This window comes from Parus major, chromosome 1 (assembly GCF_001522545.3).
Source record: "Parus major isolate Abel chromosome 1, Parus_major1.1, whole genome shotgun sequence".
Taxonomy (NCBI): domain Eukaryota; kingdom Metazoa; phylum Chordata; class Aves; order Passeriformes; family Paridae; genus Parus; species Parus major.
The window spans coordinates 19,886,234-19,901,615 of record NC_031768.1 but is presented as its reverse complement, the minus strand read 5'-3'; the positions used below and the strand labels follow the sequence as shown (position 1 = coordinate 19,901,615).

The 15,382-nt window shown below is 41.9% G+C and overlaps 1 protein-coding gene across 3 annotated transcripts in view; it reads left to right on the top strand.

Moving 5' to 3' along the window:
• The window catches only part of TBL1X (transducin beta like 1 X-linked), a 136,832-nt gene extending 131,421 nt beyond the window's left edge, over positions 1-5,411 (top strand). For all 3 annotated transcript variants that reach the window (XM_015639219.3, XM_015639235.2, XM_015639226.3), the window contains exon 16: positions 1,036-5,411. In XM_015639219.3, coding sequence (XP_015494705.1) covers positions 1,036-1,062 — 27 coding nt within the window. In that variant the 3' untranslated portion in view covers positions 1,063-5,411. The remainder of the gene's footprint in view (positions 1-1,035) is intronic.
• Positions 5,412-15,382: the final 9,971 nt, after the last annotated feature.

Genomic DNA, 15,382 nt, shown 5'->3' with positions numbered 1-15,382 from the left:
ATCATGAAACATTACAAAGGTTGGGTGGAGATGTCTTTTCTGGGGAGCATCAACAAAAAACAGGATGCTATATTTGCCTCCTGGGGACAGAGACAAAGGCTCAAGACACAAGTAAGTAGCTCTGTGTGGTGTATTAAAAATGCTCCTGCTTTGAAAGGTTTTGAATACTAGGAGGTGGTGTTCCTGTCGGAAATGAAGAATGCTTGTGCAATAGGTGAACATTGCTGAAGATGAGAATGACTTCTAAATACATATTTGACAAGGACAACAATAATGTTGTTTCTGTCATTATCTGTCAGTTTTAAGGAACAGCAGATTGCAGCAGTGAACTCTGTAACAAACAGTTACCCTGGGGCTTTCAGAGTTTTATTCCACAGAAGAATATTCCTGTTCCCTTGAATAGGAATAGCTAAAGAAGGAAATTTTGAGCATGATATCCAAATATTTTGTCCTGTTGTAAAGGAGAAATATTGGTGTGGAGATCCTGGTTATTCCTTACTATTTTTTGCTGTTAATATTACTTTTAAAAAATTCCATTGTAGCATGATCAGCTTGTACAGAACACATATGGCTGGCTGAAATAACTACTTTGGAGCAGTATTTTTCAACTGGTTTTAACAAAGGGAACACCTATGACATAATTCAGTTGTTTGAGCTTAGTTGTGACATCTCAGCCTGACTCCCAACATCTGCTCCAGATGGGCACATGCCCACTGTCATGCCTGCCACACCTGCATCTGTTTTGGATGTATTTCAGAAGGGGACACGATATTTAGGCAACTGAATAGCTCCCATAATCTTACGGATGTGCTACCAAAATGTTTGTAAACCAATGAAAACCCAGCTAGATGTTAAATGTGTGGGTTTCACTTGGGCTTTCTGCTGTGTCAGTTTGTTTCTTTACTTGTGTGCCTGTAAACCAGTGCTTGAGTGAGGCTGATTTGAAGCTGGGGAGTGTAACATCCAGCTGGCTGTGTACAGGATTTCCTCATCGCTGTCACAAGGGGTTCTTAACACAAGGTCTTCTCTCTGCAGGTTTGTGTTCTAGATCTGCGGAAGTAAACGTGAAATGTTTTAGAAGAAATTTCAAATGGACCAGCAGTGAATGTGTGGGGAGAAGCACTCTTCAAAACTATTCTTAACAGCTCCAGAACTGTACAAACTTGAACAAAGTTAGAGTGTACCGTGAAACCGACTCTCCCTGGCCACAGGTGACTTGTATTTTGTCCGTAACCTTCATCAAGGAGTAAAAACAGTCACTTCAGAGGGGGAGGGAATGGTTTCCACCTGGAACATTCAGCCTTGGAAGCATGAAGCCACCAGCTAGGCATTGCACTGTTTGGTTTGCATCTGAGAACTTGCTCTGATGGCTGGGGAAAAAAAAAAAAGCTGTGCCAAAAAAATTAATAAAAAGGAAAAAAAAAAAAAAAAAAAAAAAAAAAAAAAAAGAAAAATGCTGTGATAAACCAAAAGGGAAAAAAAATCCTCCTCCATGCGGTGTTGTATTTTTTCCTTCCAATTTGGACACTACAGTTGCTCTCCCAAAGGACGTTCAAAGACCAGTTTGTACTGATGAAATGCTCAACTTTGTAATCACAACACTTTCTATTTTCTAGACTACTTTTTTGTTCAGTGGTTTTTCTATCAGCTGGAATATTACAGCCTGGAGGATCCCAGGCTTAGGATGAAACTTTTGTTTTCCTTTTATTTCTCCCTTCCACTCCCAACTTTTCCTTCCTTTTTTATTTTCTCCTCTTTCTTTTTGCCCCCCCCCCTTTTTTTTTTCTTTTCTCTGTATGCCCATAGTAGATGCAGCCAGGTGGACATGACAATGAAAATTTTTGACAGACTGCTTCTCCTCTCTTCTATATCTTCCTTTTCCTTTCTTTCTCTCCATTTAAAAGAAAAAAAAATCCTCCATGCTTCAGATCTTAGCGTCTCAAGGGCACTTTCAGCAAATTGTGTAATAAGTGCTTTATATAAGAATGCAGTGCTGGGGAAGATTTTTACAGGAGAAAGATGAATTTTAACAGAAAGAACCCAGTGTATTTTTGAAAAAAAAATATTTTTTATGTTAAGCAGTTTTAAAAGCCTAAAATGGCCACAAAATGTAGACCAGTTGTGTAATTCAAAAGGAATGACACACAGGGAACATGAAAGGCGCAGTATCCTTTTTCTCTCCTTTCTCAGAAAGTGTTGTAAGAAAAAACAATGTTTGATACAAGAAATACCAGTCCTTTACTAAAGTCCTTTTCCAGCAGCCAGCCATTTACTCAGTCTCATTCCATTTTTGTGGCTGTTTGATGATGTAAACTTATTCAAAGATATTCAGAAGCCTGAAACTATAAATATAGCATTCATTTTCTTTAGTCTGTATTTTTGTTTGTTTTCAGTAACCAGCAGAAAATGTTTGTGTATCTTCTTGTCTCTAGAGATAGTTCAGATTTTGACAGAATATGGGTTTGGCTGCCTGTGGCCTTGCTTGAGCAATGCTGTCTTCCACTGTTCATTATTCCAGTCAGTCAGTGGGGTTTCACCACTGACTTTATGAGACCAGGTGAACTGAAATATATTGACTGCATCTGTCACTGCTGAAGGATAGACCCTCGCCAGGCTCCTGTCCATCCACGGACCACACACGCCAAGAAGAGGGCTCTGCCATTGCAGTGGGTGGTGCTGCTGTCACCATGTGTGTGCTGCATCCTGCAGGAAAAGCTCTGGGTCTGCCTTTGGAAGATCTCTGTCTGCCCAGACAGCTTTAGCCTTGAGGGTGTCCTCAGTGTGGTGCTCAGAAGACAATGAATTCATTAGATGATGACATCATATGTAAGTTCTGTCTCATAGTATACACCCCTGTGAAGTTGTGGAGTGTGAAATGATCAGAATGACCATGAGAGTTCCACTATCCACTTTGGACAAGATTTCCTTACTGCAGCTGTGACACCTGCATGGGTGCCAGCTGAAGGCTGCATTCCTCTAATTGAGGAAATGACAAATGCCAAGAAGTACACACAGGCAGAGTTTACTGAAAGTGCTGTAAACTACAAGGCAGCCTTGGGGTGGTGTAAGACATGACTTGACAGATCCTCAGAACTGGCTGAGACTGTCCTCTCTACAGACTAGGCTAGGATCTGTAGGAGAGAGTAAACAGGCCACAAACCTCTTCACAGATGTAGATAGAACCTTCCTGCCCAAAGTCATTGTAACATGGCATCTTCCCCTTGGTTTGACTTCAGCTGCTGAAAGTGTGATTTAATCTGAGCAAACCCAAAGCCCTTGGGCTTAACTGGTGGTGTGAGAGCTGGTGAGCTCCAGGGCATCATTGTGGAATCTAAACACCATCTTTTCTCTGGAGTTTTCTTCTCTGTATGCTTGGATCTGTAGAGTATCCTAGTCCTTCTAGTGGAAGTAGTCACTGCCAACTTCAGCTGCATTTCTTAAAGATATGCCTTTGGAAAGGAGAAAAGAATGGAAAGAAGTAACTACTTGAAAGTGTTAGTCCTGAGGTAAAAACAGTTCTGTGGGATTTTTGTTACCAGTGATAGTTAGGCTTGTTTTTAATTTATCTCAAGTAATTGGATGCCAGGCAGTATCAAGGATTGTTTTTGGTGTTAAATGCTTTTATGTGTTGGTTTTAGTTTTTTGCACCAAGAGCATGACTGTAGATCACCATGTGGCAGTTTTGCACTTTTTTCTAATAACCATATGTATCTGCTAATTTAAAGTTACCACTTTGTAAAAAAACAAGAGGACTTGCTCCAAGAGTCTTGAACTTGAATACAAAGGCGTGATGTGGTTTTATGAAGCACGGTTTGGACAGTGATTTGGCTGCAGTCATTGCATGTAAACGGTTAAATTCCTACCCTGCTTTTTGGTGGCATTTCTGAGAACAACAAGCAGAAGTTGCTGGTCTGTGGGAGGGCAGCACTTATGGGGCTCTGGCCTTGCCTCTGTCCCTTGAGTGACACCTGAATAGGCCAGACCTCAGGATTTGAAGAGATTAATTTGCTCAATGCTGCATGACTGGCTGGCTCCACAGCCTGTGATTCATAGTTGTTCCCAGGATAGCTACTGTAGATAACAGGGCAGTGTCCGTGACGCCTGCTCTTTTTTTCCCATTTTTTTAATTTGTCAGAACACCACTTTACTTTCCTACATGGAGGTAAGAAGCCAAGAGAAACAAAATTTGAATATCAATTGGTTTGCAAAGCTTGTGTGAGAGAAGCTGCTGCTCCAGAAAGTTTTTATATGGACTGTCAGAGTTAAAAGCAGTGTATGCAAGGAGCTAAGAAAATTCACTTTTCTTACCTTCCACAAGATCCTAAAGACTGGAAACTCCTGGAAGATGCTGTAGCAGACAGTTTCCAGCTGAAATGAGAGCTGTTAAGAAGGCAGGAGGTGCAGTTGAAAAGGTTAATCTTAACCTAAGGATGTGTTTTCTCCAAGACACGGACAGTGGGGAGAGAGAGGCTTTTCCAGGCTGTAGTGCAGGGTGGATGTCTCAGCCTAGACCTGCAGCACTGAGCTCCTGGGAGCTCTCCCTCCCCTCCAGCAGCTGTGCATTCCCAAGCTGGCAGAGCCTCTCTGTGACTCCCCTGCAACAGAACTGCACAAAGCAACAGCCCAGGGGACTAAATAAGATTTCTTCCTAGAATTTTGTTTTATAGTTCTTTGTAACAGAAGAGAAAATGGAAAAGCCTAAGTGACCAAACAGGATTGTGAAACCATCCAGAGACTTGCTGGATTTTTATTATTGCTGGCTGTCTGGAACTGGCCTGGAAGTGAAAAAAAAAACCCAGTTTCTGAAAAACCACTATACTCTGTGGGTTAGAAGGATACTGAATCTTTTATGTAGAAAACACTGGGTCCCTTATGGGGCAATAAAGGGCCTGACTTACAGGGTTATACACACATTAACCCCATGCTACATCTTAGAAATTTCCTTTTAATTTGTTTAAAAAAAAAAAAAAAAAAAAAAAAAAAAGAAAAAAAATAGCTAATTTTAGAGCCAAGTGAAGTGCACTTTGTCAAATGTAAGGGTCTGCTTTGTTTTTGGGTTTCTTTTTCTTTTTCCCTTTTTAATTTTTCCTCCTTTTTTTTTTCCTCTTACTGCCTTTTTAAAAGATGTGGTTCTTTGTCAATTGCAGAAATGTTCTTTCAGCCACTCAATCAAATTCTGAATTCTGGCTTCTGCAGTTTTTATTGTCTGTGTCAGACTTGCAGCCAGACTTGGTTCTCATTTAAGCATTTCCCAGGTTCTGTTGAAACAACATCAACCCTTATTTTGTTTCTCCCCCACCCACACTTTCTTCAAATTCACCTTGTGTATTGTAGCTCATTTGTTTTAAGGAGAGAATCAACAGATCATATTCAGTGTCTTGAATAAATTGCTATATTTTGATATTAGAGAATTCTGTGCGTGTTGTTCCTTATTCTTTTCTGGTTGTTTTGCATCCTGTGCAGAAGAAGTGGGGTTGAGTGACTAAAACTGTGATGTGGTGTCACTGGCCCGTGGGTGTTTGAAGACCTTGAGAATGGGTTTGCAGGATTTTGTGAAAAACAGGGCACGGACACTTTTGCCTCTAATTTTCTTTACTTTATTACAGATTACCAGAAACACCACACAATTTACCATTAGCAAGTACACCTCTAATAAATCAAGCATATATATGTGTATATATATATATATGCATATGTATGTATATATAGCTATTACAGAGCAATATCTGCAGCATTGGTATAGCAACAATCAAATATAGCAGCAACCAATAACAGTAGTCATGAAGTGTATAAATATATAAATTACAGGTTACTAAGTTGTTACTACTGCAGCAAACTTGGCAGTAATGCAACAGCAGAACACTTAGGATAGGTTGGTTACCTGTATAGATGAGACACCAAGCTGTAGATCTCAGAAGGGGCCCAGCCATCCCAGAGATGGGAGGATAAAATGGGCCAGCCTGGACTTGGGCTGCTTGAGGGAACAGTAGAACAGGCAGGATCTCCCTTCAGATGCAATCCATGTCACAGAGTTTGGAGTCAGCAAGGCTTCCCCAACAAAGGTCTTACAGACCTATGTAGGAAAGGGCCAAGGATGTGCAGTGCAGGAGAGAGAAGCTGATTTGGATAGAGAATCTTTTATCATAGAGGCATAGGAGAGTACAGGACACCACCACTTCAAGCAGCCAATGGATGCAGTTATTTTCTGTTTCTCACCTGGGACACCCAAAATATGATGATTTCAGTTCTGTTTTGGGACTTACCCTGCTCTTGCAGTTGAAACAGCTAATGGAAGTTACCAATACATTCTTCCTCAGGGTATCATCTCCTTTTTCCAGACTATTTTTCAGCTTTTTGGATGTTACTATTACATTTCCTTGGAGTTGCACTTTCTGAGGGTATCTCAGAATGTCTCTGGTATCCAGCTGCATTTCAGAGATGATGGCTGTGCTTCTCAAGAATGCTTCTGGTCCCCAGGCTTATAGCTCCCAGACTGGTCAGCAATTGCTCTCCCAGAATTTTGGCAGACTTCTGTTGAGTACTTTTTCCCTTTGAATCAGGTCACCTTTATGGCTGCTCACATCACATGTTTACTGTTTGATTTTACTGCCTCCCATGCTGTATTTATTGGAAGTTTATACAGCTGGTAAGGAACCAATTTGAATAAGATTGGGTTGAAATACTTTTTTAAGTTTCATGAAAAGGAATTTTCTCCATACTAAATAACTTGGACTCTAGTTCTAATCAAGGTAAATTGTTAATTTTTCTTTAAGCTAGCCAGGCTAAAATTCAACCTTGTTTGAGCAGTTGGAAGTTTTTCAAGAACTTCAGAATATTCCACTCATGTGAAGTTGTCACAGCCATCCCCTCCATCAGGAGCTCCCGTGGGCTCCTTTCTCTGCTTAGGTCTCAAGACACTGACCTCAAAGGATGCAAGGGGAGGGGATTGCTTAGCATTAACAGGCTGAATGTTGTGTGGATTTTGGTTGGTTTTATTCCATGAAATGGTTTCCATGGTACTTGGGGGGGATTCATCATGAAATGGGGTTCTTGCTTTGTGACCATGTAAGAGGCTGAACCACTGACCTGAGCTAAGGCTGATCGTCCAAAGCCTTCAAAAGGAATTAGTGCTCAGAACAAACACAGTCCTGTGTGTCAGTCACACCATCTAGTTCTGAGGTGTTTAAGGACCCAGAGCATTAAGTTAGGATTAATATATAACATTTGGAAAGACAGAGGGGCTAGAAAAGCTGGTTTGCTGATGATGAGCACCTCAACACATCATATATTCAAAAAAAGAGAATGCAATTCACTTTCATGACACTTGTGTCAGTTCATGTTCTGACATTTGCACAGCATTAATGTCTTTGTAACAGCTTCTCAAAAAATATGAGAGCTAAGGAGACAGCTGTAGTGGGGCTGGAGCTCAGGGGTAGTGCTTATATGAAAGTTCTCACTTTACCTGCTTCTTAAATAAACACTATGTGATGGTCCTATTTTTAGTCATGTTATTTTCAGGCATGTTTTCAAACAGGGTATGACTGTCAAATTAAGAATCTAGTTTAGTTTTTCTGCATTTATCCTATATATATATTTACTTAGCCTGAAAATTACGTGACAACTAACACTGGAAGCATCAAGCAGTCCTAAACACTTGCTTCTCACTTCTGTCAGTGTGCAGTACAATTAAGGGTACTTTCAGAGCTATTTTGGGAAGATGTAATACTGCAGCATCTCACTCAAAACAACTCCCTTCCCTGCCATCATTCTGTGTATCATTTCCGGCCAAGGGTGAGATCAGCACTGACCATTAAGAGCACATCTAATTTCATACTGAAACTCTGTGGCATAAAAAGTAATTTTGGAGTCTTTTAAGTGAAGAAATTACTCACTTGGCAGGGATTTTATCATCATTGCTGACTCCCAACAGGAAGGAAGATCTTTGTTTCCTTAGAGATAGTTTTTTTTCCCATTTCCTTTTGAATATATTCAAAAAACCAAAAGAATACAAAACCAATAACTGCAGGAAAGCAGCTATATCCTCTTTTATGGCTGCAAGGTCTAACATCTTTTACTTTCAAAGAAGCCTTGACTTCACCATGTAATTCATTAGTCATCATTTCAATATAAGAAATCAAAAAAAGATTCTGCTTTTCACTTTCCCTTCCTTCCCATTAAATACTGGGACAAAGTTGACATCCTTGTCCTTCACTAGAGTAATTCATCACAGTCAAATGCACAACAGACAGAAATGGATTTGGTTGCAAAGCCCTGACATTCTGCAGTTCCGAAACTGAGACTTACACCTCTAGGCTTCTGAAAATCCTTGGTGTCAAATGAGCATGACATTCCTACATGTGTTGCAGTTCCTGAAAAATTCTGAATATTTTCTTGAAGGGAAACACAGAAATGTCAGACTCTTAGGAGGGCATTTGAGACATCCTGCAGGCCTTCCAGCCATGGTACTGACAGCTAGACTGAAAAAACTGACTGCAGACACTACTGTCAGTGAGGGCACTGTGGGAAGATTACTGAGGGTAAAAAGTGCAGAAGTTACAGGGTAAATCCAGCTGCTACTCCCTGGGTGGAGCAGGGTGAGCGTATCTGACCTCCCACACACAGCACAATCTGAGGGGCACTAAATGAAGGATGGAGCAGAGGAGTGACCACAGCCAGGATTTGTCCAAACCTTTGCAGATGGGAGAACTCAGTGGTACTTTCTAGCTGAAAAAATGCATAGCACATGACAAGGGAGACAAAGGAAGCCCTTGAATTAGCAGCCATGGAAAAATCCCTCTCCTTGGATTGACACATCCCCATCCCAGAGTTATCTCAGGTACTCTGCTGACATACTCACCCCCAAGGTACACTCAGTGAGTAAGGTGTGTGGCTGAAGTCACTCAATCACCACCTAAATATAAAGAAATAGTGTAAAACTAAGTTAAGAATGGGAAGAAGTCAGGGAAGTCTCCAGAGTAACTTCTGGGGTCAGTTGATGGGGTGAACCTGTCTTCTCCCTCACAGGGAACTCCTGTTGGGCAAGATCTGTATTCCATGTGCCTGGAATGATTTTCTCAAGTTGTTTTGTTAGGATTGGAGCTTGTCACTGTGTTGCTTTGAAATATGTGTTGCTTTGAAATATATGTTGCTTTGAATATGTTTTTCCAGTCAGACACGATCCCCAGCAATCCTTGAACCCTGATTTGTCAGAGCTTCATTAATAAATAGTTATTCTGTAACCTGTTAATGTGAGTCCTTCGAGGGCATTCACAGACTAATCAAACGTTCAGGGTTTGAGAAAATCTCCCCTTTTCGAATGACAGGCAACCTAGACTGCCAAGATAGAGATCTGATGGGAAAAGCCCTCAGCATGGTGTTTCCTTCCTCGAGGCCCTGGACAGTGGCTGCTTGTCAGCTTCTTTCCCAGAGGCTGGTTTGGGGAGAATCATGAGAAATTTGTGCGCAATGAAATGACCGTGTCTAATCATTCACTCACCTTCCTCCACAGAGGATGGCAAAGGCAGAGAGCCTGTGCTTCAGTCAGTTCACACAGACATCCTTCTTTTTTTTAATATCCCCATTAAAGGTCCAGGTCTCATGACTCGATCAAAGAATACATATCAAAGTGATTTAAAAACATGTAACCTTTCTAATCCACCACCATCTAGAGTGGCATCCCAACTTAGGTCTGCTTCAGTACAGACATTGATGAAGACTGTAGTAAGAGCTATAAAAATATTTTCACATACAAGCAACATAAGTTTTTAAGATAAAAACCTAGATCTCCTACATAGAGTGGTAAAAAATGTGTTGGTACAAAACATTTTTTAAAAGTACTCTGGACTCTGTACCAGAGTCTGCAAAAGATAAATAAATTGAGATGTATTTCTCCAGATGCAAATTTGGAAACTGAAGGTGTTGTTATGGGAAAAACCAGCACTTCTCATCACTGTACAAGAACTGTACACCAGCCCCCAGGAGATGGAGGGAGCAATAGATTAACTGTGTACATCACTCAAGACCCTTTACCAACAAAAAAACCCAACACTCCTGTCTGTACAAATCAGCACATTTCTGCCTGCTTTTTGGTTTCTGCAGAGAACCAAGCAGGTGGGGAGAGAGGGAATAGTCTGTGCCACAGCTCTACCTGAGGACTTGTCCCACAGCTTTTATCACCAATCCTCACAAAAAATTTATTTTAAAAACTACCACCAACAGCCTGATCTATTTCTTGAGCCAAGTCTATCCTAGTAGGAACCAAACAGCAGCACCTCTAGCAGAAAAGAAGAAATTTAATTTTATTACATACTGCCACTTGAACCACTCCTTCCTATGTCTGAACCATAAAAGGGTTGGTGCTCATTCCTCCTTTGGTGGAATGATAAGCTGATCAGCTCCCAAAAAGAAATTAATTTGAGAGAATGAAAACCATTTTGCTTTCTCCTGCCCTATGTGGGCCTAATTCATTAATATTTTCTTTCCCTGTGCTACACCCTGCATGCTTTGGGCTGAGGAAGATACTATTGCCCAGCAAGTGCTGTGTTTCTGGATTTTTTTCTGAGATGGAAAGTGTCATGTTTGGACTTGCCTTCTGAAGCAAATATTATACAGCAGCCTCTTGGAGGCCCATGTAGTAAATCATTGCTTTAGTTGGTTGAAATAAAACAAAACCAACCAAACACCCCAACTTCATTGAAAAATAGCCCTGAAAAAAAATTAGAGAAGGCAAAGCATCATCAATTTTATGAGAAAATGTTGCTGGAATTTTTGATAGTGTTTTTGAAGATATTTGTGAGCAGTGAACTGTTTTAAGATTCTATTTTTATGAAAATTTAAGTTTTCTTAAACTGAATATTTGTTCATCACTTTGGGTAGTATCTTCTGGGGTGCTTATTTTTTAATAAAATGCAATAGCATTTGGAGAAGAACAACAAAAAAATTCTAGAAGAAAACAAATTGATTTATTGCTTATCCATCAGCAGAATCTATGTTCCTATGAATCTAAAAGCTGGGGAGTACTTACACGTGTGTGTTGTGATGTGTGTGTGTGCACTGACATCTGAGTTTTTGTGTAGCTGTTCCTCAGTATTTACCAGTTCCTTTCACAAGTGTCTGCAGAAGGAAGGCAAGAGGCCATCCCACAGTTTCATAGGTATGATTAGAATCTCATCTGGAATAAAGTGAATCCATTGACTATCTACAGTATGAAAACTTCAGAAAATATACAAAGACAGTACGTACCATTTTTGTCTCCCAGTAATGTACCAATAAAACTAATATTTGAGGATGTTACCATGAAACAAACAAACAAACAAACTTTTTTTTTTAAGGTTTTACAGACCCAAAGCTAACAGGCTGGTACTCAGGCAGCTCTGCTGACAGGAGCTGATGCCAGGGGCAGGCAGCACCCAGACCATCTTTCACAGCCCCACTGGGAGCCCTGAGCACAGGGCTGCAGCTCCCTGGGCTTCCCCTGTAAAAATACTGCCAAACTCGAGCAGGGCATGTCCTACCACCAAGGCCATTCTCACTTGCATTTCTCCCTTCTTTTGGCCCAGTGAGGAATGAATTCTGTGAGCACAGTGGAAGGGCAGCAGCTCAGGCACAAGCAGCAGCTCCCACTACCCCATTCCCTGTGAGATGATAAAGACCTCTGGAAGAGAAGAATAATTCTCCTTGTGGAGCCTTGTGGCTGCCTCTGTGTCTTCAGCTCACCCATTCATGCCTTTCACAGGTTTCCAGTTACTCAACATTGGCCTCATTTCCAGTGTAGTCATGGAACTCCTCAGTGACAGAGCCCAGCAAACAAGGGTAAAAGGCCTCTATTACACTTGAAGATACTTTATTTAAAAGTCTCTTGTCTCTGGTAAAATGTATTTTGTTAAGGTAGACATTACTTTTTTCATTTTAAGTTCAGATATTAAATTGAAGGAATCTGCGTATACCAGCTTTGAGACTGTAAACCCCCTGGGAACTAAGGAAAAGCCGCCTTACCTAGCCTCCCCTGTATTGTCCCCAATATGTGATTGCATTCCTAGGGGATGGCTGGCTGCCTGACATGGGGCATTTAGCAGAGCAGGGTTGTTACCCAGAGCACTTAGTGGGGCTGGGGGAATGATCCTTGGCAAGTCTTGAGGAAAGGGCTGGTGAGAAGAGCGCTGTGCTCCCTGTCACATGCTGCCACATGACCAGAGGCAGGGTCGGATGACGCTTCATTGCCACGTCAAATGTGGTGCTCAATTGAGTGCTTTTGCCTAAGGAGGGACTTGTGTTGTCTTTTTTTTTCTCTTCTCCTCCAGGAGCTTCACTCGAGATCTGCTGTAGCAGCAAACCAGGCCAGATGCCATCACGTGGCCACAGCTGCAATGAATGGCTGCCAGTGTTTTCATGCTGTCCTGAGTCTTGGTGCCCTCTGAGGGGGGAGGATGCTGCAAGGACACCCCACCCAACACAGCTGGCTCCTCACACGGCATGAAACCAACCCCACTGTGCTGTTTTACACCCATGTCTTTAAAATGTGCCTTTTTCAGTAAGCACAGTAACACCCACCATGTGTCTGATTCTGCACGCTCTCAGGACTTTCCAGGAGACACAAGTGGGTGGGTTCCTCTCTGTGGAGCCTGCTGGAGGACAAGGATCCAAGGCCTCCAATTACCCTCCAAGTCCCTCTCAGCTATGGAAAAGCTGGTGAAAAACTAGGATAGGACAAGGCTTCATCAACAAAGGTTGTCTTTATTAAAAGACTTGTCATTCTCCCACTCTCCAGAGGGAGGAACACACCTCAATCCCTCATGGTTCTTCTCCAGCCCTTTTTCCTACACACAGAATTGAGGGCCTGAATTTCATCCCAGTGGGACACCAAGGCACAAAGAGACCCAGGGTGCCCTTGGTTCTGCCACATGCCCCAGGATAGAGCCCAGGGCTATCATGAGCCACCACCTTGCCAGCCTTCTCATCTCCAGGCACTAGCTTTGCAAGGACACAAATGTTCCCTGTGGAGAAGCCTGAAAGCCTCAAAAGCTTCTTGCTGCCCCAAAATGTGATGAAACCCATCAACTAAGAGATGCTGGAACAGCAAGAAGTCTTCTCATCACTTTCATCACTGAATAGTTTCCCTATAGCTGCATGCTCAAATTTTGTCAGCCCATTGAAAACTTTGCCTACACAACCCCATGTGACTCTAGTGCTCTGAATGATTAAGAGTTTGATTAGAAAGGTGCAGCAAGAGAAACAACTTTCCATACAGCTCACAGCATATCCTAGGGAACATTAACCAAGAAAATGGATTCATGCCTGCATTCCTGGATTGGCTCTGTGCCTTCCCTTTCAGCTGCATTGCATGTTCTTCAGCTGACAGTTTCAATGTCCACACATGTGCATGTCTGTTTCTTAAGAAATTAATAACCAAACATCATGTGACCTGTCATATGTCAACCACCATGTGGCTTAGTGATCTTCCTCTGGGATTTCTGCAAACTTAAGATTCCATAAAAATTAAAAAAATTTTGGAGATTACATAACTTGTTATCATGGATACACAGAGGCAAACACTGAAGTCAAGTATGGTTATCGAGGGGATGAGGAATCACATTTAGCATTTCACTTTCTAGCTCCATGTATTTGGTCTACCAGAAGGAGGGCTTAATGAAAGACGTAGTTAGGATTTTGTTACTCAGACATGTGGTGCACCTCATAAATGCAGAGCTGTGGTATGCAAGAAGTCTGCCTATTCATGTTGTTTATTATTTTATTAGTGCTCATATTTCAGTTTTGCAATTAGCCTAAACATCTGGCCAAATAAAATAGTAATTAAATGTATGAGGCTGGCAGGTCAAATACAGTTCCATATGTCCTCTTCCACCAACAGAAAACAACCAGGAGTGTTTAAGAAAGTACTGCAGGATGTGAGAAGGCACTTCTCCCAGAAGTTTTAATTTTATCTTTGTGCTTAAAAATAAGTTCTGTTGAATACAGAGAGAACTTACTGTGTGTGGTTGGATTTGATAAGTTGTCTGGGAGGCCAAGGAAGTGTTTAACAGAGGCAATACTCCCTGTATGTACAGATATCCTCTTTATGAGATTCTACTACACTAGTTGTATTTCAGTGCATGGATTCAACTACCTTTTGATTTTAATTAACATTTTGTCCCTTGATAAATTTAGGGAGGTTTTGTTGTACTCTAATACACCCAAAATACAAGAAGCAATATAGTTGACAACTGCTGTACTCATGAAACATTTTAGCTACATCTATTTTTTCAGACAGTAAAACTGCTCCAGTTTTACTTCTGTTTACTTCTCCTCTGAGTCACACCTTGCTGTCCCAGAGGAACAGCTGCCCTCCTGCTCAAGGAGGGAAGAGCTGTGTGACTGTGGAAGTGGGTCCCTCTCTCAGTGTCAGATGAAGACCACAGACTCTGACTGTACCAATAGACTTCAGTATTCACAAGAGCTCTCCCCTGTTAACCCAAGCCGTGCTTGAAACACATCTTAGAAAGCAAATATGCAGGCCAGAGACAAGCACTTTATGCATTCACCAGGGCAGAGCTCATGACAACCAATCAGATACAAATCATCATCAGAATGAAAGCTAGGATGTTTTTCTGTGTGCTAATAAGCACAAGGGTCTCTCAGCAGTGGGCAGCACACTCAAGAAGGCAGTGCTTGTGTTGCTGTCAGAGCTGTGCTCTCCAGGATGTGGTGTCTGTAGTTTGCCCTTGCTGACCCTTGGAGGACACAATTTCCCTCAAGATGAAGCTGGCTGTGGTGGCCTCTGGCTGCTCCCTCACATATGTGCAGCAAGCACATGGAGTGGGGACAGTCAGGAGATGGACCTCAGAAATACATTCCCGGTGGGAAGGGAGGGGCATCTGCTGCAATCCTTGAAGAAGGCAATGCTTTGCCTGATGTGTTGAATAGTGAGGCAAGAAAAAGGTTTGTGTAAGGTGAAATCAAATGTGGTCATGGTTACACATGAGTAGGATCAATTATCATCCAATTTTATGCTGTGAAGGAAAGCCCCCTGAACCTCCACTGGAGGCTAGGAACAGCAGGTAAGGAGACTCTCCTCACACATACTTCTTTTATATGTCAAAACCTGCTGTCAGTGTGCTCTGCAATGCTCCATATCAATTTCTAGATACATCAAAATTAGGTCAGTTTTGTTTCTTAGGCTCTCAGATGAGTCCTGATTTTTCCTGATGACATCCCACTAGATTACTAATACACAGACACACCATACTCACCCCAACCATAGCCTTGAAAGAACAAGAAAAGGAGAGGAGCAAAGCCCAGCCCTTGCAGAAGGCTGTCCCAGAACAGGAGTGCTCCAGTGCCAGCAGCCACCTGGCACTGCTCAGGGGTTGCTCACAGCTTTGGGGGG